Below are 27,133 nucleotides of genomic sequence, written 5' to 3' on the forward strand. Positions count from 1 at the left end.
ATCTGGGTAGCAGCTCTTCAGATTTGTTTTCAGAGGCGGGACCTTAAAAAAAATCAGCAGCTGGTGATTGGACGACTGTTCTGACACACTGACACACTCACCACAGACCAATCCACATCAAGCCACGGTATGACGTAGCTTATGTGTGCCGCTGCTGAGAAGCAATAGACGAACAACTACAGGAACCCGAGAAACAGCTGTGATAATAGCGTTAGACAACTGCTGATGTTTTTGCGCGCTGACTTTTTTTGTGCTAGCAATGTCAATCATTCTGGTTTTTGTTGAGCTGATCAGCTGGTTTCTTTCTCAACCCAAATTGCCCATTTTTAGTCTAAAACACTGAAAACAACTGTGGTATCAGCTGTTATCTGTAGATAAATATCCTCACGGTGTGCCCCCTCAGGATCGTCGTGTAACTTTAAGTTTCTCAGACTAAAGCCTCCGAGTCACACGCTGCTCTTAGAGAAAAAGAGACCCCTCTCATTCTGCTCCCAGATGCATGTGCACAATGTTACCCCCGATAAAAACAAAGACCCTGACACGCTCAGCGACAGGCAGAGATGCAGCAGGTCAAGCGCAGATCAGACTTGGCAGCACGGCGCTGCACCTTACAATGCACACAAAGCCCAGAGGGATGGGAATAGGGAAATTGGCAAACCGAACATGGTCCCCTGCCATGGTCCCGTGCTCCCTCCCTCTGAGTCACAACAGATGCTATGTTCCACCAAGACGCCGTCAGCTGCACCAGAAAGGGTCCAAATTTGTTGACAATGATGGCCAGGACAAAAAAAAGGGAGAAAGAAACAAAAAACGTTGTCAAAGTCAGTTTACAATGAGGACGCAGCGCTGAGGAGGAGGAGGAGGGAGCAGGTCGGACCTCTCACCAGGAGGATCTGCGTGGACCCCTCCCAGAGCTGTTACCGTCGTATACACAAACACGCACGCACTCGTCAGCTGCAGGCCAGCCGCTGTCTGAGCCCAGATGGTGCAGAGCTGCATAACTCACTTATCTGTCTCAGGCCTCTAAAGGAATGCTCCAGGCCCCTGCAATTCCCAGCGGACGTCACCAAAAGGAGAGACAGGCAGAGGGAGAGGCACGCCATCTGCTCGCAGCCACCGTGGACACCCCCCCTTTTTCCTGTGCGCCCTCAAAATTCATCCCCCATCTTTTTTTTTTTAACCTTCAACCCCTAAAATCTCTGCGACTGAGGAAAGAAATCAGCATCACTTTCAGGATCGTCATAATAATCCAGGAATAACACGAACACATGGCCAGAGGAAACGAATTATTTTTCTCTTCGTCACAATTAGAGAAATTAATGTAGATATTCAAGCAGAGGTTAAATCCCAAGTCCTGAAATCTACCTGAGTGGACGACGTGTGTAAACACTAAATCTGTTCACCCAGATTTTATTCAGAAAAAATCTCCCCTCTAGATATCTGCCTGATTCTAATCCACACTCTAAAAAGAGATTATCACCAATACAGGTTATTACTAAATGCTACTTCTTAGCTTCCTGATCAGGTCGATTTCTGTGATTAATTTTGTAGTGATGGTGGACACTGGAGCCTAACTGTCAGACAGAAAAAGGACAGAAGAGCAGAAGAAAGAGAAACAGGAGAGAGACAGAGCACGAGCTAAAGGCTAAAACACAAGCAAGAGGATAACACATGGGCTGTAAGCCAAAGCTAAAACATGAGCTAATGGCTAAAAAACAAGCTAATGGCTCAAAAACAAGTTAATAGCTTAAAAAAACTAAAGGCTAAAAATCAGGCTAAAGGCTTAATCACAGGTAAAAGGCTAAAACACCACTAAGAGGCTAAACAGGAGCTATAAACAGGCGTAAACACAGACTCAACACTTAAACACAAGCTAAAGGTTAAAAAAAAAAACAATTGCTTAAACAGATTTAAAGGCTAAAACATTGCTAAATCCTAAAACACAAGCTAAGGGTTGAAGCATATGCTAAGGACTTAAACACTAGCTTAAGTCCAAAAAAAGTTAATGGCTAAAAATGGCTAAACCACCACAGGCGTAAGGCTTAAACAAAAGCAAAATGCTAAAACACAGGCTCAAGGCTAAAACACAAGCTAAAGCCTTAACCACAGGCTAAAGGCTTTAACATGGGCTAAACACTAAAACAAAAGCTAAAAGCTGAAACACCTGTTCAAGACTAAAACACAAGCCAAATGCTAAAACAGACTAAAGGCTTAAACATGCTAAAGGCTACAACAAAAGCTAAATCTTAAAAAAAGGCTTAAGGCTAAAACATGCTTAAGTCTAAAATACAAGCTAAAGGCTGAAACAGGCTAAAAAATACAACACAAGCTAAAGGCTAATACACAAGCTTAAAGCTTAAATACAAGCTAAAGGCTAACACATGAGCTAAAAGCTAAAGGCTTAAAAACAGGCTAAAAGCTTACACTAGAGCTTCAAGCTAAAACAAGCTAAAGCCTGAAACACGAGGTAAAGGCTAAAACTTGAGCTAAAGGCTCAAACCCAGGTTAATGTGTTTGTGCTAATGTAGCCTCCAACCCACAGTCAGCAGTTATTCTGCAGTGGTCTGTTCAAACTTGAGAGTCTATCAATAAAATGAAGAGCCAGGTTACGTTTGCTCTGCTTGGTGAGGTTGGAGTTGGTAGATGAGCTCTGGTAGGACAGAACCAGGATTCACTAACGTTACACGTTACAGACACGTCTCAGAGCACAGGGCTGTGAGGAGAGAGAAATATAGCAGCTGCTAAACTACGCTACAAACTGACAAAGTTAGCTCGTTGTCAGGTTTAGAGCGTAGCTCTACCTAACTGTTGATAAAAACTTTATGTTCTTCTGAATGTTCTGACTTTTTTCACCAAACTGCTGCTGAACATTTAAAAACTTCACTCAGCTTCAGTTTTCCATCTGTGCTCGGTTTTACCTTCAGAGAGACGGCAGGAAGGACAGCTCAGGGTGGAGGTCGATGGGTTCAGGAGTCTGATGGTGCACAGACTGGGATTTTCCACACACACTCACACACACTCACACACACTCACACACACTCCTGTTTTCAGATCTGCCACAGAACAGTAACTGTGTTTGGGCTTTGGAGGATCAGTCTTGAGTCACTTCTGCTGATGTTTTTAGGATTTTCTTTTCTCTGAGTCGATTTTTTTGTTTCAACATGTTTCCCCGAGTTTCTCCTGGAGAGACATGTGAGGAGCAGAGATCTGAGAAATCCAATAAAGTCAGAATAATAAGGAATAAAAGCTTTGATAACACTTTAAAGATGTTGGTTTACCTTCATCACAAAGCCAACTTTCACTCTCTGAGCCAGGATTAAACTCTCCTCCTCCTCCTCCTCCTCCTCCTCATCGGAGCGAACCGCTGTTTAAAGAGGAGTGAGCTCCACACCACCCACTGAGACAAGTGTGGCTCAGGTGTGTGTGTGTGTGTGTGAGTGTGTGTGTGTGTGTTTTCACCACATGTGCCTGCTGCTGGTGTGTGGTCCGCCCAGTTGGTGTAAGCAGAATCAGATGGTTTTCCTGGTCTGTGCGTGCTGCACGACCCCAGAAAACAATTAATGTAGCTTTTCATGAGCAGAGACAGAGATTAAGAAAAGGCGCAAAACAACCAGCACTAATTATGAGTTTAAGATATTTAAGGGCGTGAAGAAAAACGAACAGAGCCAGCTTTAACAGATAAGATCTAAAAATGAGAGTCTGATTGAAAAGTTTTTATTTTAATCAGAAAAAGTTAAACCTACACAAAATATGCCATTTTTTAAGAACTGAAAAAATTGAAGTGTAAAAATGTGCAAAAATTATTTTTTTTTATTTTGTTCAACATATATATAAAAAACTAAATAGTTTGAATTACACACGTTTTTAATTTAAAAGAAATGCAAAATAACATCAAAAATTCACAAAAATTAAAAAGAAAATGTATAAACTATGAAAAAGTTCACAAAAATATTTGAAATCTTTTTTTTAAAACAACTGAAATACATTAAAGTGTAAAAATTAGGAAAAATTATTACTTTTTAAAATTTTCTAATTTTGGTTAAAAGATACATAAAAAAAAGTAAGGTCATTTCATTTACAAACTTTTTTTCAAAAGAAATGCAAAAAACATCAATATGCAAAAAAAAAAAAAATCAAATGTAAAAACTATGCAAATATTCCCAACAAATTTTATTTTTTTTTACAACTGAAAAAAATTGAATTGTAAAAATGTGCACAAATAATACATTTTTACTTTTTTAATTTTGGTAAAAATATTTTTAAAAAACTAAACTAATTTGATTTACAAACTGTATTTTTTGTATAAAAGAAATGCCACAAAAATCATAAATATTCAAAAATAATTAAAAATTATTTGTTGAAATTATGCAAGAATTCCCAACAATTTTTGAATTTTTTTTTCTTTACAACCAGAACAATTGAAGTGTAAAAATTTGCAATTATTATTATTCTTTTCTTTTTGTTTTTGGTAAAAATATATTTTAAAAAAACTTAATAAATTTGATTTACATACTTTTTTTTATTTCAAAGATATGCCAAAAAACACCATTAATTTGCAAAAATTAAAAAAAAATATGAAATGTAAAAACTCTGCAAAAATTCCCAAGAATTTTTAAATTCTAAATATGCCAAACTTATGAAAATGTTCAGTTTCTTTAAATCTTATAGTTAGAAAAATTTTGATTTTTTTAACTATTACTTGAATGTAATAACATCCATTGATAATTTCACTCAACTCATAACCTTTTGTTGTTTGCCAATCATCAACACCCTCTATAAAAAAAATAAAAACTCTTTATTTGAATAATATTTTGTAAAGCTACAAGGAGCCACTGCAAAGGAGTCGAAGGGCCACATGAGGCTCCAGAGCCACAGGTTGAAGACCCTTGCTCATGATAATCTCAGCATATTTAAACACAGCTGTTTGAGGAGGTTGAGTTGTTTCTGTATTTTTAACTCTTGAATCTTGGTTTTCTGTCCCTGGGGTCTAAGAATCACCTGCTCAGGTGTCTGAATCTGCCTCCTTGTGTCAGAAACAGATTTATTGGCGTGTCCCGGGTGAGGACAGCGTATCACGTATGTTGTAAACTCTGGTTGAAGCCTCAGGTCAGGCTGTAACTCTCCACCCAGCACCTCCATCACGCCGCCTCACTGCACCACCAGCTCTCAGCAGCTTCCCGTCAGCCTCCGACAAAACCTGGGGAACAAATGGCACCAGCCAAATGGAGAGGCAATAAGGCGAGGGGCCCTCCGTGAAGTGTGTGTGTGTGTGTGTGTGTGTGTGTGTGTGTGTGTGTGTGTGTGTGTGTGCGTGCGTGCAGCAGCGTGTGTGTGTTGATGGAGTGTACCCGAGCAGACAGGACGTGGTGTGTGTGGGTTTTGCAGAGTGAATGGGGATTGTGTACTTTGAAAAGAGAGGGGGTGTCTCCCTGTGTGCCAGTGAATGTCCTCTGTGAGTGAGGCCGTGTGTGTGTGAGTGTGTGTGTGTGTGTGTGTGTGAGTGTGTGTGACAACAGGCTGGAGTGGGTGAGAAAGTGCAGTCTGTCGGTTAAAGTATGCCCCCATGTGACCGATGAGAGAAGCAGGGACGAGCCTTTAATTTCACCTTTTTCACTCAGACGCGTTAAAATCTGATTATGATCAACCTGAGCTGGGAAAATACATCAGATGGACAAAAACACACTGAATATGAAACGACTGATGGACGTACAGATCACGTCTACATCACGTCTGTCAGTCCAAGACCAGTTCTGGAAGTCTACACAACGTTCAGATTAGGTTTGGACATCTAACCATGACCCTGAAGTTTAATAAGTCCTCCTCACCGGTAGTTGGCGCTACATTGCTGCAGTTTGACACCACGGCAAACGTGCGTCAGGTCCAGTTCAGACAACATGAATGAAGCAGGGAGAGTTAATAGTTAAACTGTGTTATTTTGCAATTTAAAGAATTAACAAAGAAAATCAGAAATTTTAAAAAATGGCAAAGATGTAAAAAAAATCTGGACTTGAAAAACTTGCAAAGAAAAATCAAGAATACTTTAAAACTTACATAATTTGCAAACATTTCAAATAGTTCTCGAATTAAGACAAAAGATGAAAACTGTTGCCAAAAAATGGAATCTTAATGCAATTGCAAAAAGGATTGTTATATTATGTTAAAAATATGTATAAAAAATTAAAAAAATTTGATTAAATGAAAATTCAAAAATTAGCTAAAATTTATCCAACTGTAAAATTTCAAAATTGATTAAAATGAAATTTTTTAAATTTGCTAAATTTCATTAAAAAAAATCAAATGCAAAAATTTTAAACGTTTTTTAAAGTATTTGCAAAACTTAAGAAAATTGAAAATTTTAAAACATCTTCCATTTTTAAAAATAGAATTTAATAAATAAGAAAAAAATGTAAAAGTTTTTGCAAAAAAATGAATTTTCAAAACTGTGCAAAAAAGGACTGTAAAATAATACTAAAAATACATATAATAATTAGGAAAAATATGATCAATCAAAAATTTAAAAATTAGCTTAAATTTATTCTAAATTAAAATGTCAAAATTATATAAAATGAAATTTTGTAAATTTGCAAAATTTCATAGAAAAAGAAATTGCAAAAATGTCAACAATTTGTAAAAAGTAATTGCAAAACTTAAAATTTTTTGAAATTTTTAAAATATCTGCAATTTAAAAAAAAATAGAATTTAATAGATAAGACAAAATGTAAAAGTTTCCAAAAAAAATGGAATTTTCAAAAATTTGCAAAAAAAAGTTGTAAAATTAATTTTAAAAGTACCCATAAAAAATTGCAAATTCAAAAGTTTTCTTAGATTTATTAAAATTTGAATTGTCAAAATTTTAAAAAAAAAAAAATTGCAAAAAACATTTAAATGTTTTTGAAATTTCAAAAAATTGCAAACTGTCAAAAAATTGTTTTAAAAATAATTTCAAAATGTTAACATTTTTGAAATTTTTAAACAGTTTTTTGATTTGGGCCTTTGTAATGTTCAGATATCAGGATATCCGCACTCAGGACTCAGGATGAAGTGTTTGGCTCTTATGTTGCTGAGTGTCTCAGTGTCAGATCCAGTCCCTGTGTCTCCTCCGTCCAAGAGGATTTTCACCCTTTGATTCAAACTGAGACGGCGAGCTTTAAGGTCTTTAAAGACGCCGTCGGCCTCGAGAGACACTTGTAGCGCTAACAGGAGGGGAGGCCGGCAGAGTAAGCAAACAAAGCCACCGGGACGGAGATGTTGTGTGTTTATGTTGAGCTATGAAAACACACATCAGCCTCTTTGTTTCCTCTGTATCAGATGGTCGTAACGAGCGTCCTTCAGAGGAGAAGAAGAACGGCGTTTCTGATCAGAGGAGCTCTTATCAGCAGCTCCCACTTCAAACAGAAACAGCAACAAACAGTTTCTGATTCACCACCACGCTTTCATCTTCTTCTCTTTGATTTGGAGCTGCTCACATCATCAAGCTCATCGAGCACGTCGAGCACGTCGAGCACGTGGAGCCGTCACTCCGTCTCATCCTCTGACAAACCTTGTGTCGCTGAGCTAACCTCAGCTGGATGGAAACGCGTCTTTCATCAGCCGTGGAGTCACATGTGGCTGCGATCTGACATCAGGGCTCGAGCCTGTCAGATGTGGCTCACAGAGCATGTTCAGCGACTTTAAAGGAGCAGGGGCTTCTGGGTAATAGGATGGTGTGTAAAAACAGGACTAATTGGTCTTGGCTGTTGGATGTCGTTGAGCACGCCGCGCCGCCCTCCTCCTCAGCTCCAGCTGCAAAGAGGCGACAACTACACGCTATAAACACGGAGGAGCTGTGATCAAAGTGTGTGTGTGTGTGTGTGTGTGTGTGTGTGTGTGTGTGTGTGTGTGTGATATACTACGCCTGTTGTTAAATCTGTGATTGTAACCGCTGTGCAGTTTGATGAGCGAACATGACGCTAACACGCTCCTCTCTGACGCATGCAACCTGTGTTAAAGGGTGTGTTTCTAACTCTGTGTGTGTGTGTGTGTGTGTGTGTGTGTGTGTGTGTGTTGAAGCAGCTGTTGCTCTGACCCAGGGTTGGTAGTTTGATTCCCAGCCTCTGCAGCCAGCACGTTGAAGTGTTTTCCAGTGAGACGATAAATTTGATTTTTATCGCGATGATTCGTAACAAATGTTTTGTTGAGAAGATTTAAAACCAGCAGAAGTTTGTTTTTTAAAGATTCATTCTGAAAAAAACAAACCCTGATAAAAAAGACTCCAAAGAGCTTCATCTCTTCCTTTTCTTCCTTCCCCTCTTTGTCCTCTCCATCCTTTCTTTTCCTGTTCCTCCTTGTTTTCTATACGTAGTAAAAATCTAGTAAATAATTATCTAAAAAATAAGTTTTTCTGATATAAAAAAACTTTTCATATGATGTGTTGTTTTTTAAATTTCTAATTAATTTGCAAAGATTTCACAAAATCGCTATTTTTCAAATTTGCAAAAATTTACAAAAATAGTGAAGTTTAAAAAATAATTGCAAAATGTTTTTTTTAATTTATATTGGTGAAATAATATATAAAAAATTCAATTCATTAATTTGCAAAAATGTAGTTTTTTTTTTTTCAATTTCAAAAAAATTTAAAAATAAAATTATGAAAAAATTAAAAAAAATGTTAAATAAAAAAAACAGTGCAAAAATTTCCAACAAAATGAACAAAGTGTATAAAATTCTTAACATGCTGAACAATTATCTAAGTGAGAATTTTTTTTGTGTGTTTTTAAAATTGTACATGTGATGTCTTAGTTTTTATTTTAAATAAACCTGCAAAAAAATAAAAAATAAAAAATTTGTAATGTCATGAATTCCATAAATTTCATAAATTTGCAAAATTTGTTAAATTTCAAAAATTGTATAATATAAATATAAAGTAATATTTTTTTTACTTTTCTATATTTTTTATATTTCTTCAAATTTCTAATTTTATATTCCATTATCGTATTCTATTTCTATTGTTATCGCATTACTGCGCTCTGGGTTTTCATGAGCTGCTGTGACAAAAAAAAAATCCCCCAAGGGGGATCAATAAAGAATATTCTAATAAGTTACAAAAACTTGTGGATTTTTTGAACATTAAAAAAAATTACAAAAATATAAATTTGCAAAAAAAAATTGTGATATCAAAAATTTGCTAATTTGTTAAAAAAAAAAAGTGTTTACAAAGCTAACAGAGCACGAACATTATGGTAGAGTCACCTTCTAAATTTTGTTTTCCTGTTTGATGACCGTTGGACGCCATATTCACATGTCTGCTGGTTGAACATCAGGAGTAGGACTTCTGCGTTGAAGCTTTTGAGTTTACAGTGCACGTTGTTTGAGGCTGAATGTGGACGTTGGGTTGAGAAACATGTAGAGATTTACAGGTGGAGGAAAGTGCCCCTGTGCAAAAAACTCATTATTTGGTATGATAAAACTACCAACTACCAAACTTAGTGAAAACATTCACTAAAACAAAAACTATCGCAGACACGTTTCCTTGTTTCCTGTCTCCTCTCTCCTTATCTCCTCTCATGTTTTACTGATGTCTGAGAGAAACAGACTCTTCTGGCCCTGATCCAGATCAAACACTGATATACAACCAACACCCCTGACTGCTCCATCCTTCCACTGGCAGCTGTCCATAACCAAACACACACACACACGCACACACACACACACACACACACTCCCCAGAGTGTCCACTGTAGCTGTTAGCTCGTCTGACGTGCTCGTCCTGGTCTGTTTGGAGCTCTCCACCTGCAGCTGTGGTTGTTGTGAAGCTCCGGCTGCAGCAGAGCAGAAAGAAAAACAAACAGAAAACAAACATTTAGGCTCTGTTTCCACCAAGCAGTACAGTACTGTACTGTACTGTACTGTACGGTACGGTACGGTACGGTACGGTACGGTACGGGTGGATTGGTAAAGCCTGATCCTGTTTGTGTTTCCACAGCCAACCAGCCCTCTTATGGTAGGCAGAAAGTGACCATTCTTTCAACCAATCAACGAACTGCAGTGTTTTAAGCTCCACCTTCTGGGATGAATTGGTTTAGGAAGGAACCAAAAAGTGGGACGGTACGGGTCGGTAATTTGTGGACCTGTCTGTACCGTAGTTTCATCCTGATGATTATCTCTAAAAGTTCCTGGTTCTTCTGGTTGTGAAGCAGCTAAAGTTCCTGCCAGGTGAATTCACCCCCATTGACCTCACTTTGAGAACAAACCTCTAAGAGGAGGAGCACAAAATCAAAACAAGTTTTTTTTTTCTGCCGTCGTCTCTAGAAATAAGAGGAAGTGTGCTCAGCAGAAAAAGCAGAATGGATGTTTCCTTTCCTTCAGCTCTGACTCTGACTCTGGGTTGGCTGTTCATCATATCTACCATCTCCACGCGTGACACAACAAACCGCGCTCGTAGTAAAAACATGATGCTGTAGATAAAGTCTGTTGCAATGCCGTGAGGTCGCAGTGGAAAGGGGAACAGAGCGCTGTGTCGCAAGGTTTGTGGATGTTTTCTGCAGATCAAACCTGCGATGGTCAGAAAGTCCAGTCAGCTGCTCATGAAGACAAAGAAAATCCTAAAGATGAATTTTTAACTCTTACAGACAGAGTTATACTGAGCGTAATAATACGGCATCAAGATCAGGGGTCTTCAACCTGTGGCTCTGGAGCCTCATGTGGCCCTTTGACTCCTTTGCAGCGGCTCCTTGTAGCTGTTGGCTATGGCTGCCTGTTACAGCAGCTCTCTCTTCTTTGTCCATTTCTTGTAATTTTTTCGTCTCTTTTTCGTAATCTTTGTATTTGGAGTGGATCATCACTTTGTTTGGCTCATTGTTGGTCATGGACACCAAACTTTTTGTGTCTTCAGTGATATTTTTACTATTTTGCTCCTGTGTTTGTCTGGAGATCCTACATGTAACCATGGCTGCATTGATTACATGTGAACTCAGCTGTTAGCAGCCCGTAGCGTGTCAATGCTAACTGGTGCATGGCCTGATGTTTCCAACATGCTGGCTAAAATACATGCTCAGTATGTGGCAAGACATAAGCAAACAACAAGAAATGATAAGTTGAGTGATATCGTTAACATATGTTGTTAAATTAAAGTATTACTTAAAAAAAAATCAAAATTGTAAATAAAATTTGTTTTTTAAGTATTAGCAAATTTTTGAAATGAAAATTATTAAAGAAATTTTTTGAAGATTTTTAAATGTTATTTTTTATTTTTGCAGATTTATTAAAGATAAAAACTTAAATCAAAGCATGTATAATTTCATAAGATCAAAAAAACTTATTTTATTTTTTGCGATTTTTGTTTTTTTATTTCTGGAATTTCTTTTTAATTTTAGAACAAATTTGCAATTTTTTTGAAATTTTTAACAATTTATATAAAACACTTCAGCAAATTTTTGAAATTATTATTTTTTTAATTAACTTATGAAACTATTGTATCAAAAAATAAAAGTGTTGGTATTTATGCCCATATTGAAATTTAAAAATATTTGCAAACTGATTAGAAATTAAAAAAAACTAAGACATCACAAGTACAATTTTATAAATTCAAAAAACTTTGTTTTCTAATTTTTCCAAATTTTAATTTCTTTTGAATTTCTGCAATTTTTTTTTTGCAAATTATTAAAATTCAATTTAGAACAAATTTGCATTTTTTCTTAACTTTAACAATCTATAAGTAGATTCAGCAATTTTTTAAAATTAGATTTTTATTAATTTATGCAATTGTATTCTTTGAAATTTTAGAAGTTTTTGAATTACTGCAACTTATTGAAATTTCATAAATTTAACACATTTATAGAATTTATTTCATTACAGTTTCCTTTTATTCTTAGAAATATTTGCAAACTTATTAAAGATAAAAATTAAGACAGTACATGTACAGTTTCATAAACACAAAGAAAACTTCTCGTTAGATAAGTATTCACTAGATTTTAGCCATGTTAGGAATTTTATACACTTTTTTTTCTGTCTTAACTGGGAAGATAAAGTAGACTTTGTGGCTCTTGAATGACTCATATGAAGTCCTGGTTCCCCATAAGGGACTATAGTTTTTATTTTTGATGAATTTGGAAAAATTTCAAAACATTTTTTCACGTTGTTGTTATGGGATATTTTTTTTGGAGAATTTTGAGGAAAATTTGAATTTATTTTATTTGGAATGAGGCTGTAACATAAAACGTGGAGAAAGCTGTGAATACTTTCTGAATGTACTGTAAACCTTCAGTTGTCTTCACACACACACACACACACACACACACTGACAGCTTGTTAATGACAGGTAATAAAGGTTGTGTAAACACATCTGTTGGCGCTGAGTTAGCGTGCAGTAAAAGGCTGTAAACCTGTGAGAGTACAGAGCTCCTTTTATCAGTCTGATGTCCGCCCTCGCTGACGGTTCAGACGTCTGTCACTGCCGTCGGTTTGACGGTCGCTCCGTCTGTTTGAGGATGAAGATGCTGAAGATTTGCATAACTGCATCTGTGAAACACACATTTTCATTGTTTCATCCTGAACAGGTTTAAAGGATAACATTATCACCACTGCTGATCCTTTTTCACTTCATCCAAACATGCAGATCCATCCTGCAGGAACCGTGACGAGCAGGTTGTTGCACGGGCACGTCTGCAGGGAATTGGTGCCACATGGCCGATAACGAGATCGGCCTTGCGCTCCAAACAGATGGCGCTGGGCGTATCATCGTTACTGCGAATGAGATGAAACCAAAAGCAGGGATTAGGAGCAATCAATAACAGTGATTAAACGAAATCTGACACAAAGGACAGGACGCCACGACGCGGGGACAGAAGGGTTAAACGCGTCCCAAAACGCCCATCAACATCCTCAGAGGCTGTTTGATAACATCAGGCAGGGTGCTAACGACATGCAGGATGCTAACGACATGCAGGTTAATCTGACCGGAGTGCTGCTGATGCAAATGAAAGCTTTGATTTAACTCTCTGCGAGTCGATGAGCTTTGATGAGTTTCTTTTCATATTCAAATCTGACCCTGACACACCAAAAGGCGCCAGACTGGTTCACAATCTGTCCGTGTTCCTCCTGACTCTGCGTCATGATAACTACACGTCCTCACTGAGTCACACAGGTGTCAGTAACCTGCTGCTTTTTCAACATCCTGTGCACAATAAGACCTTCACTGCTCATCTGTTTGTCTGTTTGAAAAAAAAATATGAGTTGAGTGAAATTATCAATATATTATATGACATTTAAGAAATAGTTCAAAAACTTCGAATTTTTGAAAACTATAAGATTTCAAGTAACATTTTTTAATACTATTATTATTTCTAAGTTTGGCATATTTGAAATTTTGAAATTGTTGGGAATTTTTGCATAATTTTCACATTTCTTTTGTTTAATTCTGCAAATTTATGATTTTTTTGCAATTTTTTCACATCAGAAATGAATGAAATTTTGTAAATCAATTCTATTTATTTTTATATATTTTGAGTTGAGTGATCTTTGTATGTTATCAAATCCAAATATTATTTCAAAAATTCTAAATTTTCTTGAAATATATTATTTTATACTTTTTTTTAAATTTTTTGATATTCTTGTTTTTTTTAACACTTCATTTTTTTTAATCATAGCATTTTTTTTATTTAAAAAATTCAATTTCTAATTTTTTTTTATTTTATTCTTGATTTTTACTTTTGATTTTCTTTCTTTTCTTCTTTCTTTTTTACATTTTGCAAAACGTTTAGATTTTTTTGCAGACTTGAAATTTTCGCATATTTTTTCAAATTTCATTATTTTTCAAACTTTTTGCCAATTTTTGAAATTACAAAAAGTGCATATATTTTTTTTTTAATTACACCTCAATAGTTTTGTAATTTTGCCATTTTTTTGCGTAGAAACCTGTTGTTGCAGGTGGTTGCTGGGCTAGTGAGTGTTTTCATGTAGGCACGGTCAGAGGCTGTATGTGTGTGCTGCTGCTGGCACTGAGCCAAGGAGGAGGAGCCCAGTTTGAATGCTGTGTTTACGAAAAAGTAACGAAAAATCCTGCAGACCCTACCTTCACATAAGAAAAGACAGGATTTATGACGATATCCGTTCTGCTTAGAAATTCATGAGCAACAATGCTCCAATCACAGGCAATAACTGTTACATCTGTGCTTATTACCGTAACTCTTCAACTATTTGGGCAGGAGAAAAACTTCAAAGAGTTCCTGAAAGAAGACAAGATGAGCTTTCTGGGCATGATTTCTGACCCTTTAAGGACAAAATAACAAAAAAACATCCAGGTGACCTGTAGGGTTCTTGTGTGGTGTAGGGTTAAAGAGTTCCTAGTTCCTGGAGACAGTTTTTGTGGTGGAAAAACAACTTTTGTGATCTAAAAAAGAACAAGATCAACCATTTTCAGACAGATATGTCCAGGGCTGTTGGAGCGAGGTGGATTAATGACAGCAGAGTTAAATTTAGACCCCTGCTCCTGTGATTATAAGCTCTTTAAAGTGAGTCTGTTTTATCTTCATTTAAAGCTCTCCGAGGTTAAAATGACGGTATTAGAAATCTCTTTAAAAGCTGTCATGGGTTGAAAGGATCAATCTTTTCGGTCAATGACAGACCAAATATTCAGATTCTGGTCTTCAGACACGCTGCTGTTCCTCTCCAGTTCCCCTGAACGTGAGTGTGTGTACATGTTGGGATGTATGCACAGCTTGAGTGTGAACAGTTAAAACAGGACGTTTGAAGTCTGTATGCAAACCACCATGAGTGTTTACAACTGACACCTGAACGCTGATGCTACTGTTGACTGATGCTCCGTCCTCTAAGTTTGGGAAAATATCCTAAATTTGGGAACGTGTTGACTTTAAAACCTGTTTCTTTTTCAGACAGTTTATCTGTTACTGACTGTAGCGATGAATGTGTGACATAGATTGATTTTTAAATAATCTACAAAGCTCTTTGTTTAGACTTTAATCTGCTGCAACTTTCAACCTAATTTTTTTAAATCAAAGTTATTAGAGTCTTTGAAGGTGTTTTTCAAAAAGAACAATTTAGTTCCAGGAACTAAATGGTTCCTGTGGCCAAGTGTTTGTCTGCATTTCAACTAAGCTCTGAAGTCTCATGAGTTTTTTAAAAATGAGATCAGAGATGTATGAAGATAAAAATAAGAGAAGTTGCAATACAACTCCAGACTTGTAGGGGGCAGTGTTAAAATAATGTAGGGCAGTCAGAGACACATTCACACCATAAGTCTCAAAGAAGACCACTGTTTGGGAGGTACTTAACCAAGTCCATCACAGCTGGGGGTCATCTTATCGTGGACAGAGGGGGCGCTACCAATCAGAAACCTTCACTTTGTAGGCCCCGCCCTCCCAAGTCCCTAGAAAGTACTTTTCAGGGATGGATTTTCCCCCAGAACAAAGTTTAGACCCCAGTTTTTTGAGGGCAAAATGAAAATAATCCCCATTTCTGTTCTTCTTGGTACAGTCCACATTTTGTAGCCCTTCCTTTCACTAAACCAGGACAGGTTCCCAAATGATCGACCTGTACCGTCCCACTTTTTGGTTCCCTTCTGTTGGGGTGCCAGTCATACCAATCAGACCCAGAAGGTGGAGCTAGAAACACCACAGTCTGTTGATTGGTGGAAAGAATCGTCACTTCCTGTGTGACAGCTCTTTGTTTACTGTGTCATGTTTTTGTTCTTCGTCTGATTTATTAGCGGGGTACGCTGAACCGTACTGTTATGGCGTCATGCAATTATGTAGCTGATGTGGCTATCAGCATCTGGCTTACACACCGCCTACCAAGATGGACACGGTTGGCTGCTAACAGAATCAGGCTTTACTGATGTGTACCGTACCAAACTGTACTGATCCGTACCGTACCAAACTGTACTGATTTGTACCGTACCAAACTGTACTGATCCGAACCATACCAAAATGTACTGATCCGTACCGTACCAAACTGTACTGATCCGTACCGTACCAAACTGTACTGAGCTGTACCGTACCAAACTGTACTGAGCTGTACCGTACCAAACTGTACTGATCCAAACCGTACCAAACTGTACTGATCCGTACCGTACCAAACTGTACTGATCCGTACCGTACCAAACTGTACTGAGCTGTACCGTACCAAACTGTACTGATCCGTACCATACCAAACTGTACTGATCTGTACCGTACCAAACTGTACTGATCCGTACCGTACCAAACTGTACTGATCTGTAGCGGACCACTTGGTGGAAACGGGGCCTTAGAAGTTAACGACTGTTTCCCTAGCGATAATAAAGAGCAACACCTTACCCTGCCATGTTGAAACCTCCAGTTGACTTTATGAAGAGAACTTCCTGTTTGTTTGGGAAATGGCGTCACCAAACAGCGAGAAACTGCTGTCGGGTCTTTCTTCTTTGCTGGATTTATTGCTGCTTTGGCGTCATGCTATTACGTAGCTGACGCAGCTAGCGGCATCAGGTTTTAGTGGCCGGATTTGTACCACACTGTACTGATCCATACCAGACCACTTGGTGGGAATGGGGGTATAGGTTGTCAAAAAGTCCCTAGTTCCTGGGGAAAGTTCCTCCCGTGGAGGGGACAATTAAAAGCACAACCTGTTCATCCTAAAGCTGTCAGAGTGATCCCAGGTGTTCCAGCGTCCTGCTCCATCCCTCTCTGAACCGTGTGTTTGAATTCATACATAATGAAGCGCTGGCTGCGTCTCAAAGCTGGGGGGAACACACGGTTCTCATCAGATCCTCAGATCCTCAGCTAGGGGACTGAGGGATACAGAGAGGGAACGTGAGGCCAACACGGAGAGGGGTTTATATAAAAACACTTCCCAGCTGATGGGAACTCCTGGCTCCGTGTTTGCTCCGTGTTGGCTCCATTCTCGCTCCGTGTGACTGACGGAGAGATCTGGGACACGAAGCAGAGCCCGAGCCAAGCGATGTGTCCGGGCTTGTTTTTCCTTCAGCCTCCCTCCAACATGTTTGTGTCAACTCAGCAAAGTGGAGGTCGGGGGATGGGCGAGCTGAAGTGTGTGAGTGTGTGAGTTTGTGAGTGTGTGAGTGTGCTTTGTGTGTGTTAACAACACACGACTGTTTGTGTGTATACATTAAAGTTTACAGGGAAACAAGCCGACCGTAAAACAGTTCCTCCCCCACTCTCTGTAATGAAACACAGCAGCAGAGGGACGGAGAAATGTTGGATAATACACAACACTACACTACAGCACGAGGAGGCCCAGATTAAAACAGATTATACCGTAAATGTGTCAGATCTATACTTCATTATAAAAGATCATCAGTTTCCACTGGATTGACTACTGATGCACTTCTGTGACTTTTTGCACATGCTTTAAAATTTGCATCATTTCTGAGATTTCAGTTTGTGGATTTTCTGTTTGGTTTTTGATTTCCTGAACCGTTTCAACACATTTGCATGTCAGTTACTGTCACTTCCTGGCTTCAGCGTTGAGCATCGGGGACAGGGGTCTGCAACCTTTACTTTTATAGGAGCAATTTTTCCTCAGATCACCTGGATTAAAGTCATTCAGGAGACACAAAATCTATTTAATCTGTGCAGTAAAGACAAAAAAGTGCATTAAAAATTCTATTTAGAGTTAAAACCCAGTAAATTATTATCTAAACATGATGTTATTTTTGTATTTATAAATTATACACACAAGATGTAAGTTTTTTGTTTGAAATAATTATGCAAAAATTTCAAAAAATAAAAATAAAACGTAAAAAAAGAATTTAAATTTTATAAGATTTGCAGGGATGTCAAAACATTTTGAATTTAAAAATTTGCTTTAATTTGCAAAAATTTCAAAACATTGTGAAACTACAAAAAAAAATTGAAGTGTTAAAAAAAATTGCAAAAATTTCAAAACATTTTAAAACTTAAAAATTAAAACAAATGGAAGTTTTTTAAAATTTGCAAAAATTCTCAGTTTGCAAATACTTACAAAATTTGCAATTTCAAAGACTTGATTTTTTCAAAAATTTGCAAAAGTTCAAAAAATTTCCTATTTTAAAAAAAGCACAAAAATTTATTTCACAAATCTAAATATCAATTATTTAAAAAAAAAAGAAAAAACAAGAAATGTCAAATCTTTGCAAAACTTAAAAAAATTGCAAAAAAAAGAAAAATTGTATTTTTTTTTTTGCAAATATTTAATTATTTTTGAAATTACAAAAATTGGCAGAAATTTAGAAAAAACATCAAATCATAATAAATTAATAAAATAAAATGTATTTTTTAAAATTCAAATGTCAAATCTTTCCAAAACTTAAAAGTTTTGCAAAATTTAAATTCAACAAATTTGCTAAAATTGTTTTTTAAAAGAATACCTAAATATGACCACATATATTGGATACATTGCTCAAATCACCTTTTTTTTCGTCTGTTTTTGTCTTAGGACATCAACTTATGTTGTGCGTGTTAAGTTGGCTTTTTGGCAGTTAAATGAATCCATCCTCCTTGAATTAAAATCTGTATTTTCTTCCAGTATTCTTACTTTCTATCTGTGTTATGGGAAAGCAGAATCCCCCCTCTTTAATCGCTGAACAGAGAATATCCCTGAAAGCTGCAGCACACTCATCGCCCTGTCTGAGAGCGTACATGTTACGTCTTCACTCCGGTTAAAGCTGAAGCTCTGCTCTCAGTCTCAGGTCTAATCAGCTCCATCATCTCTGTCCTCTCTGTCCTCTCAGCCCAGACATCCCCTCCAGCAGGAAAGAGACATAATCCTCCACCTCTCTCTGTCTCCCTCTTTCCATTGCAGGAAGCCAGATGGGACTGTGGCATGCCCGGCATTTCACCTGGTCCTGGTGCTGACTCTGGACGTCCTCCCCTGGCGAGGACCGGGGCATGAACCGCGTCCTGCAGAGGCACGCGACGCCCCTCTCATTGTTCTTGGCTTTGGCTGCTCCTCAGGACTTCACCGCAGGCTTATTGTTGCAGTCAGCGGGGGAGAGGAGAAGGCATGTTCACACAAACACGGACACGGGTTCACTCACACACGCTCTGAAACTCCACATCAGTAAAAACACTCCTCCATGGCCTTCACTGCTGAATAACTTTACTCAGAGTCAGAGACGTTTAAAGCAGTGTTTCCCAATCCTGGTCCTGGGGACCCCCTGCCCTGCATGTTTTTTATGTTCCCGACTCCAACACACCTGATTCAAATGATCAGCTCATCATCAAGCTCTGCTCGGGCCAGATAACGAGCCATTCATTTGAATCAGGTGTGCTGGAGTGGGGTAACATCTAAAACATGCAGGGCAGGGGTCCTCCAGGACCAGGATTGGGAAACACTGGTTTAAAGGATCGACTGTCTCTGTGACTCCTCTGGTTTCTTCACTTCACTCTTCTTCATCAATCACTCCATGTGAAAGAGGCACAAATCTGTGACGTGATGTTGCATTTAGTAATTTGTGTTGTATTACTTCATGTTACACATCAGGACAAAACTATCCCATGATACAAGGCATTACAATATAATACTTAAAGGTGCAGTACGGTACAAAACAGTACTATGACACGAGATAATATAAAATGATAGATACCAAAATATAACAAATAGAATTTATCAATACGATAAGATATGATAAGATAAAGGGCCATAAGATACAATAGGCAACATTACAATGCAAAAAGTTATATAACGATTACATTTAATACTATAATGTGCAAAACCATAAAATAAATTCTACAATATGAAAAAAAAGGTTTAGGATGACATATCACATAATAACGATAAATATGGTAAGTAAGAAAGTGTATAGAAATGTCTGTGAATAGCATGATGCTACTCTGCCCTCTGGTATCCCCTCCGTTGCTGGGTTAGCACAGCTAGCTCGTCCATCTTATTGGAGATAGATCTTATGTTCCCAATAACGATGGATGGAAGGACAGGTCCATGTCGTCACTTCTTAGCTCACACCTGAGAACCAGCACGTCGTCCTCACCTCCTTCTCCTCACCTTGTGGGAAACATCCGGCCTTGCACCAGTTAGCATTGACATGCTACAGGCTGCTAACAGCTGATTTCACATGTAAACAATGCAGCCATCGTTACATGTAGGATCTCCAGACAAACACAGGAGAAAAAATAGTAAAAATATCACTGAAGACAAAAACAGTTTAGTGTCCATGACCAACAAATGAGCCATACAAAGTAATGATCCACTCCAAATGCAGAGCAACCTTAACCTTTGTGTTGTAGCTACATAGTTATGCAGTTAGATAGCGTACCATTATGTTGTTATGTAATGTAACATTACATAATGTAACGTAATGTAACGTAATGTAAAGTAATGTTATGACGACTAGTTGCGTAGTGTAATGTCACATAGTTCCGTAATGTAGCCTAATGCAATGATAACTGTTTGTGTAATGTTATGTTATGTTATGTCTAACTGGTTGTGTAATGTAACATCTCAAAGTTATGCAATGTAGCGGTAGCTAGTTGAGTAATGTCACATCATGTAGTTACATAATGTAATGTTAACTAGTTACGTGATAATTAGCATTGTTACGTAAGGTTAGAGTATGTTATGTTGGTGATGCTATGACCCTATGATACCATGTGTTACATCACGTTTCGTAACGATCACAACTAGTGATGTTACGTTACTTCATATGATCCAGTCCAATCCAATCCACTTTATTTATATAGCACATTTTAAAAACAGACCAACATCTCCAAAGTGCTGTACAAAAGCAACAAAATAAAAGCAGATACACAAAGCTCTGCCAGCTCCATAAAATAAATAAAACATAAAATAAAAACATGAATTAAAATTATAAATAAGATAAAATAAATTCAAAGACACAGAGGACCACACAGCTCACGCGGTGTTAAAAGCCAGTGAATAAAAGTGGGCCTTAAGACCAGACTTAAAACAGTCCACTGTGGGGGCCATTCGGATGTGAGGGTTTCAGAGTTTGGGACCAACCTCAGAGAAGGCCCTGTCCCTCTTTGTTTTAAGTCTCCTCTTAGGCACCACGAGCAGGGACTGGTCCTCAGACCTCAGAGCGCGCGCTGGAATGTAAATTTGGAGGCAGTCTGTGATGTATCGAGGGGCCAGTCCATTCAAAGCTTTAAAAACAAACAAAAGGATCTTAAAATCAAGTCTAAAATTAACAGGGAGCCAGTGCAAAGAAGCTAAAATTGAGGTGATATTTTCGCGCTTTCTGGACCTCTGGCGAGTTCTGGACAAACTGCAACTGCGAGAGTGCATTTTTGCCTATACCCGTGTAAAGCGCATTGCAGTAGTCTAGGTGAGAAGAGATAAAAGCATGCTCGACTTGTTCAAGAAGATTAAAAGATAAAAAAAGGTTTTACCTTTGATAAAAGACGAAGGTGATAAAAACTCGATTTTAAAACCGCATTGACCTGCTTATCCAGTTTAAAATCTCTGTCTATGGTGACGTCAAGTCTGGTGGCTTTGGGGCGCAAATAATTTTGGAGTGGTCCCAAGACAATGAGGGGATTACCAAATAAAATGATCTCTGTTTTATTTAAAAAAATGAATGATGGCGTGATATGATGTCAGATCACGTTACGTCACGACTTGCTAGGAAACGTTACATTGCATTTCAATACCCTATGGTCTGTTACATTTTGACACGATGTGTATTGTGGTGTTACGTGACGTTACCTAATGTTATATTACATTTTATAAGGTTTTTATTCAGGGTTCCCGTGGATCCTTGAAAAGTCTTAAAAGGCATTGAATTCATAATTCTAAAAATAAGGCCTTAATTGGCATTAAAATGTCTTAAATCCAATTTTCAAAAGTCTTAAAAATTTAACTACATTAATAAGATTTATGTTAGATTGAACTAAAAAAACATTTTGCAAAATGTATCTATTTTTCAAAAAGAATTCACTGATTTATTGTCATGGCAACATCGTGCAATCACAAAAGCAGAACTAACAAATCAGTGATGTGGCTGCACCAGGATCTTTCAGAGCAGACGCATGTCTTGGTTTTAACTACAGTGCCTGGAGAGGGAAAAAAAAGCTGAAAAATTGGCCAAAAAAATAAATAAATCCAAAAGTGGCTTAGGAAAATTGATTATGGCAGCAAACTTGGAAATTAAATTTGAAATTAAATGTCAGAAAACATGTGAAAATTCCAAAAATGTTTCTGACAGTGGTCAAAAAAAAAAATAATGGGGGCAAAATAGGAATAAAGTTATAAAAACAGGCTTAAAAAGATAAAAATGGTCCAAAAGAGGGAGAGAGTGTATGAATACAGGTCAAAAAAGGGATAAGAATTGCAAAAACTGGGCAAAAAATGTTACGAAAGTGGAAAAGGATAATAAATAGGTGCAAAATAGGTATGAAATTGCAAAAAAAAAAAAGCTGAAAAATTTGCAAAAAAAATCCAAAAGTAGCTTAGGAAATAGTTTCTGGTGGCAAAACTGGGAATTAGATTTGATATTAAATTTCAAAAAACATGTAAAATTACAAAAATGTTTCTGACAGTGGCCAAAAAAAAAAATAATGGGGGCAAAATAGGCATAAAGGTATAAAAACGGGCTTAAAAAGATATAAATGGTGCAAAAGAGGGACAAAGTGTATGAATGAAGGTCAAGAAAGGGATAAGAATTGCAAAAACTGAGCAAAAAATGGTATGAAAGTGGAAAAAGGATAATAAATAGGTGCAAAACAGGTATGAAATTGCAAAAAAAAAAAAAAAAAGGAAAATTTGCAAAAAAATCCAAAAGTAGCTTAGGAAATAGTTTTTGGTGGCAAAACTGGGAATTAGATTTGATATTAAATTTCAAAAAACATGTAAAATTACAAAAATGTTTCTGGCAGTGGCCAAAAAATGATGAATGGGGGTCAAAATAGGCATAAAGCTGAAAAAATGGAGTTAAAAAGAAGACAAAAAGTGATGTTTTATTTAAAATAAACATTGGGTTAAAATGTCCTCTCACCCAGGTAAATCATGTGGTGTTTTTATTTTATTTTGTTTGTTTCAATTGTGGTTCGTTGTCAACTTGGTCTTAAATCTGATTTCAAACGGTCTCAAAAAAGTCTTGAATAGTCTTAAATTTAACTTGGCTTGAGCTGTAGGAACCCTGTTATTAGAATGGTTAAGTTTCACTTTATTTTAGCACGTTACATAACGTCACAACACCATGAGCTAGGCTACATTTTGTTATGCTACATTATGATATGGTTTGGAATGATGCTTCAAGATAAGTCCGTAGATTGTTCTGGATGAAAGATGCAGATACAAAAAAGTTTAAGTTCAAACTTTGGGAACAACAAATTTCACGGTGAGAGTTTCCTCCTTCAGGGTTAAAAGAGCATGACCTTAAAGATTAAAGGCGTTCCTGAATGTTCCCTCCATCATAGCTCAACATACAGGAATGTCCTCAAACCAGTCCAGTTTTCTTCAGTGTGTAATGTGTGAGGTCTTTGACTGCACGTGAACTCAGATAAAAACATGGATAGATGCGCAAACACAACTTTTTTAGCTTTAAAATCTCAGTAAAGACACCAGAGCAGACAGACGTCATCGATCCTCCCTGAGCCATCCCTCCTCAGACCCGCTCGCTGTATTTTCGGTGACTTGGCAGCGCGTCAGGACATGACAGGAAAATTGGTTGTGGTTTGTGTGATTATTGTGCAACACTGGTTTTCAGAAAATGGTATGATAGCACTCTCAGCCCGGTGTGTACTTTAAAAAACATTTGCAGCTTCACGGGGATGAACAGTTGGCTCCGGCTGCGCTTTGTGGATTTGGCCAAAACAATGGAAAAATCATTTTGTAGGAGGAGAATCAAGTTTCCTTCCATGCCTCAAACCAGCGCAGATATCTCAGAGTTTTATGATCCTCTACGCTCCTCTTCATCACATGTACAGAATATTCATGACAGAGACCTTCAGAAGGTGCCGGATCATCCAGGAGCGCGTCTTTCTGTGTTTCTTTCCACTGACACTGGATATAAAACACGCCTGTAGCGGTTTTATTCTCTGAATCCTGGACCCCAGGTGTCCCATGAAAGCTTCCTATGAGGGATGAGATCATCCACATAAACCCAGCCAGACGTCTGCTGCTGTACCATGAGGGTGTACTGGGAAAATATGTGGCCGCTGGAACAAACTGTCAACACGGATGACTCCATGATACGTCCAGTTCTCTGGGTTTAGTTAGCTTTATGTTCGATGATGCAACAAACTGGACTGATAACAGTAATATCATGGTCACTCAACGAACTTTTGGTGCTTTTGGCGCTGTCGGCAGGCACCAAGTCCTGAGGTTTGTTTATCTTCCTCCTTCCTCTCCTCTTTCTCTTACTCTGCCTGAACAGACGGCGTCAGAAATGACACTTTGAGCAGACTTTAGTCAGATGCTTCAGTTTCCTCCTGCGTGGACGGTGTCTGTATTTAGCCGTCCTAGCTGCTTGGCTGCTGCCCAGTTCAGATTATCACCCTCGTAAAAAGCAGCCATGGCTAATTACGTGGGAAGGAAATCCGTGACTTGTGCAGTTTTGGGGCAAATGTGCACACTTGCAAAGCCACACGGGCAGAATTTATTCACAAAATGTGCGAGCAACAAGACACAGACTCAGATACACACATATTTACACAAACTGGGGGCCGACACATGGAGGAGACCACCCAAGAAGAGCCGCCTCTCGTTGGGAATAATGAAACTTCTGCAGCAGCAGCAGCAGCAGCAGCAGGGCCTGGTGCTGCGTCTGCAGGACGGTCCCACCTGGCTGCTGAGTTATAAACAGTTACAGCTTTTCCATCTGTGAGTAAACCCTCAGCAGGACCTGGGTGAGCCCTGAGGAAGACCAGACGTCTGATCCAGAAACGGATCAGGTTGAATAAGAGACTCCTCTTCAGCTTCTGGAGGAGGGAAAGTGGAAAGTGCTGCAGGTGTGGCTACAAACTTAAGCCCTGTTTCCACCAAGAGGTTCAGCTCAGTTCGTCTTGGTACGGTACAGTACGGTACAGTACGGTACAGTACGGTACGGTACAGTACACAGTTTGTGGCCTTTGACAGAAACCGGAACAGGTCCCCAAATCACCGAGACGTACCGTCCCAATTTTTGGTTCCCTTTTGTTGGGGTGTCAGACTAAACTGATCTGACCCCAGAGGGTGGAGCTAGAAATACTGCAGTCCATTGATTGGTGGAAAGAGTCGCCACTTCCTGTGTGAAAGCTCTTTGTTTAGTGTGTCATGTTTTTCTTCTTCGTCTGATTTGTTAGCAGGGTACACTGCGCCGCACTGCTATGGCGTCATGCAATTACGTAGCCGATGTGGCTATCGCAAGGGTCTTCAACCTGTGGCTCTGGAGCCTCATGTGGCTCTTTGACTCCTTTGAAGTGGCTCCTTGCAGCTTTAAAAAATATTATATAATCAAGTATTGTTATTTGTCTTTCAGAGATCACTAAATAAAGAAAATTGGCAAAAAAGAGAAAACATGTTGAGTTGAACAAAACTATCAATATGCAACGGAATTTAAGTATTCCTGAGATATTGATTTTTTTTTATTTATTTATTTTTAGAATTTAAAATTGCTTAAATTTTATGCAATTTTTAAAAATTCAACACTGATAAATTATTTTTGAAAATTTTTTAAATTCTAAAAATGTTTGAAATTCCTGCGTATTTTTGGAGTTTACAGATTTGTAAAATGTTTGCAATGGTTTCACATTTTTAAAATTTCAAAATTTTTGCAACTATATAAGGTTATCTATTTTTTTATTTGGCTAATTTACAACATTTCAATTTTTAGCAATTTTTTTTTGCAAATTTATGGACAATAAAATTTTTGGATTTTTTTACAACCTTTTGATTTTTTTTTATTTTTTTTTTTAAATTTGGCTAATTAATAGCATTTCAATTTTTTTAATTTTTAGCAAAAATTTTGCAAAATGTATTGAAAGTCAAATTTTTGAATGTTTTTGTAATGGTTTAAATTCCACATTTTTTGAGTATTTGAGTATTTATTAAAAAGAAAACACAGAGACATTGCCTGTCTGCAACCTTTACTTTCATAGGAGCCATTTTTCCTCAGCTCACCTGGATTAAAGTCATTCAGGAGACACAAAATCTACTTTATCTTCACAATAAAGACAAAAAAGTGGATAAAGCCAAGATATTGTAAAAAAAAAAATGTAGTTAATAATTACTAATTTTTGTGTTTATAAAATTGTGCATGTAATGTCCTAGTTTTCTATTTTTTAATAAATTTGAAAAATTTAAAACAAAAGGAAAAATTCATAAATTTGCAGAACTTTTTATTAAATTTCAATAATTTGCAAATACTTTCAAAAATTTTGAGATTTCAAAAATTTGCCATAAAAATAAAAATAAAAATTGTAATTTCAAAAATGTGCTCAATTTTCAAAAAAAAAATATTATAATACTTTTTTGTTTGTTTTGTTTTACAAAAAAATGGTATTTCAATCGTTCACAAAAAATTGGACATTTGCAAAAATTTGAAAAAAAAACCCCAGAAAAATCTTTAATTTGTAATCTTTATTTGATCTAAAAAAAAAAAAAACTTAAATTCAAGAAAATTGTAAAAATATTTCAAAAAATTGCAAAAGCCTCCAAAATTTGAAAGCTTTATTTCAAGATGCGATTCACATTTATTTCCACAAAGTATTAAATCATGATTTTATTTAGTGTCTGTGTCTTTAATCATCAATACCCTCTGAAAGGAAATCAAAAATTCCTTATTAAAATTGTAATTTTTTTAAGCTACAAGGAGCCACTGCAGAGGAGTCAAAGGGCCACATGAGGCTCCAGAGCCACAGGTTGAAGACCCTTGATCTAAAACCTCCTCACAGCGCTTTGCAATGACTATATCTCAAATTGTTGAACAGGAGTTTTTAAAGCCAGTCAGTCACAGCTGTGTGTGATGTTATAATCCAGCCTACACACACTCACACTCACACACACACCTACACACACACACACACTCACACACCCTGTGGTCAGGGGAGGGAAGCAGCAGATGAAGTGAAAACACTTCAGCGGCGATAATCGGAGAGTTCCTGCTGGCTGAGACAATACGACGAACCGCACGGAGTCAGAAGACTTCCTGGTTTCCTGTCACTGAACTTTCTTCAGCCCCAGGAATGCACCCAGCCCTCTTTTACTATGG

At 37.4% G+C, this 27,133-nt stretch overlaps 1 protein-coding gene across 1 annotated transcript in view; it reads left to right on the top strand.

The window, feature by feature from the left end:
• Positions 1–27,133, top strand: part of LOC141796649 (uncharacterized) — a 128,600-nt gene that overhangs the window by 18,045 nt on the left and 83,422 nt on the right. The window contains exon 2 of the mRNA XM_074677878.1: positions 18,769–18,967. Within this exon, the coding sequence (XP_074533979.1) occupies positions 18,769–18,967 (199 nt within the window). The remainder of the gene's footprint in view (positions 1–18,768; positions 18,968–27,133) is intronic.

This window comes from Halichoeres trimaculatus, unplaced genomic scaffold (genome assembly GCF_033239565.1).
Source record: "Halichoeres trimaculatus isolate MK-OKI-2021-1 unplaced genomic scaffold, fHalTri1.1 fHalTri1_scaffold_10, whole genome shotgun sequence".
Taxonomy (NCBI): domain Eukaryota; kingdom Metazoa; phylum Chordata; class Actinopteri; order Labriformes; family Labridae; genus Halichoeres; species Halichoeres trimaculatus.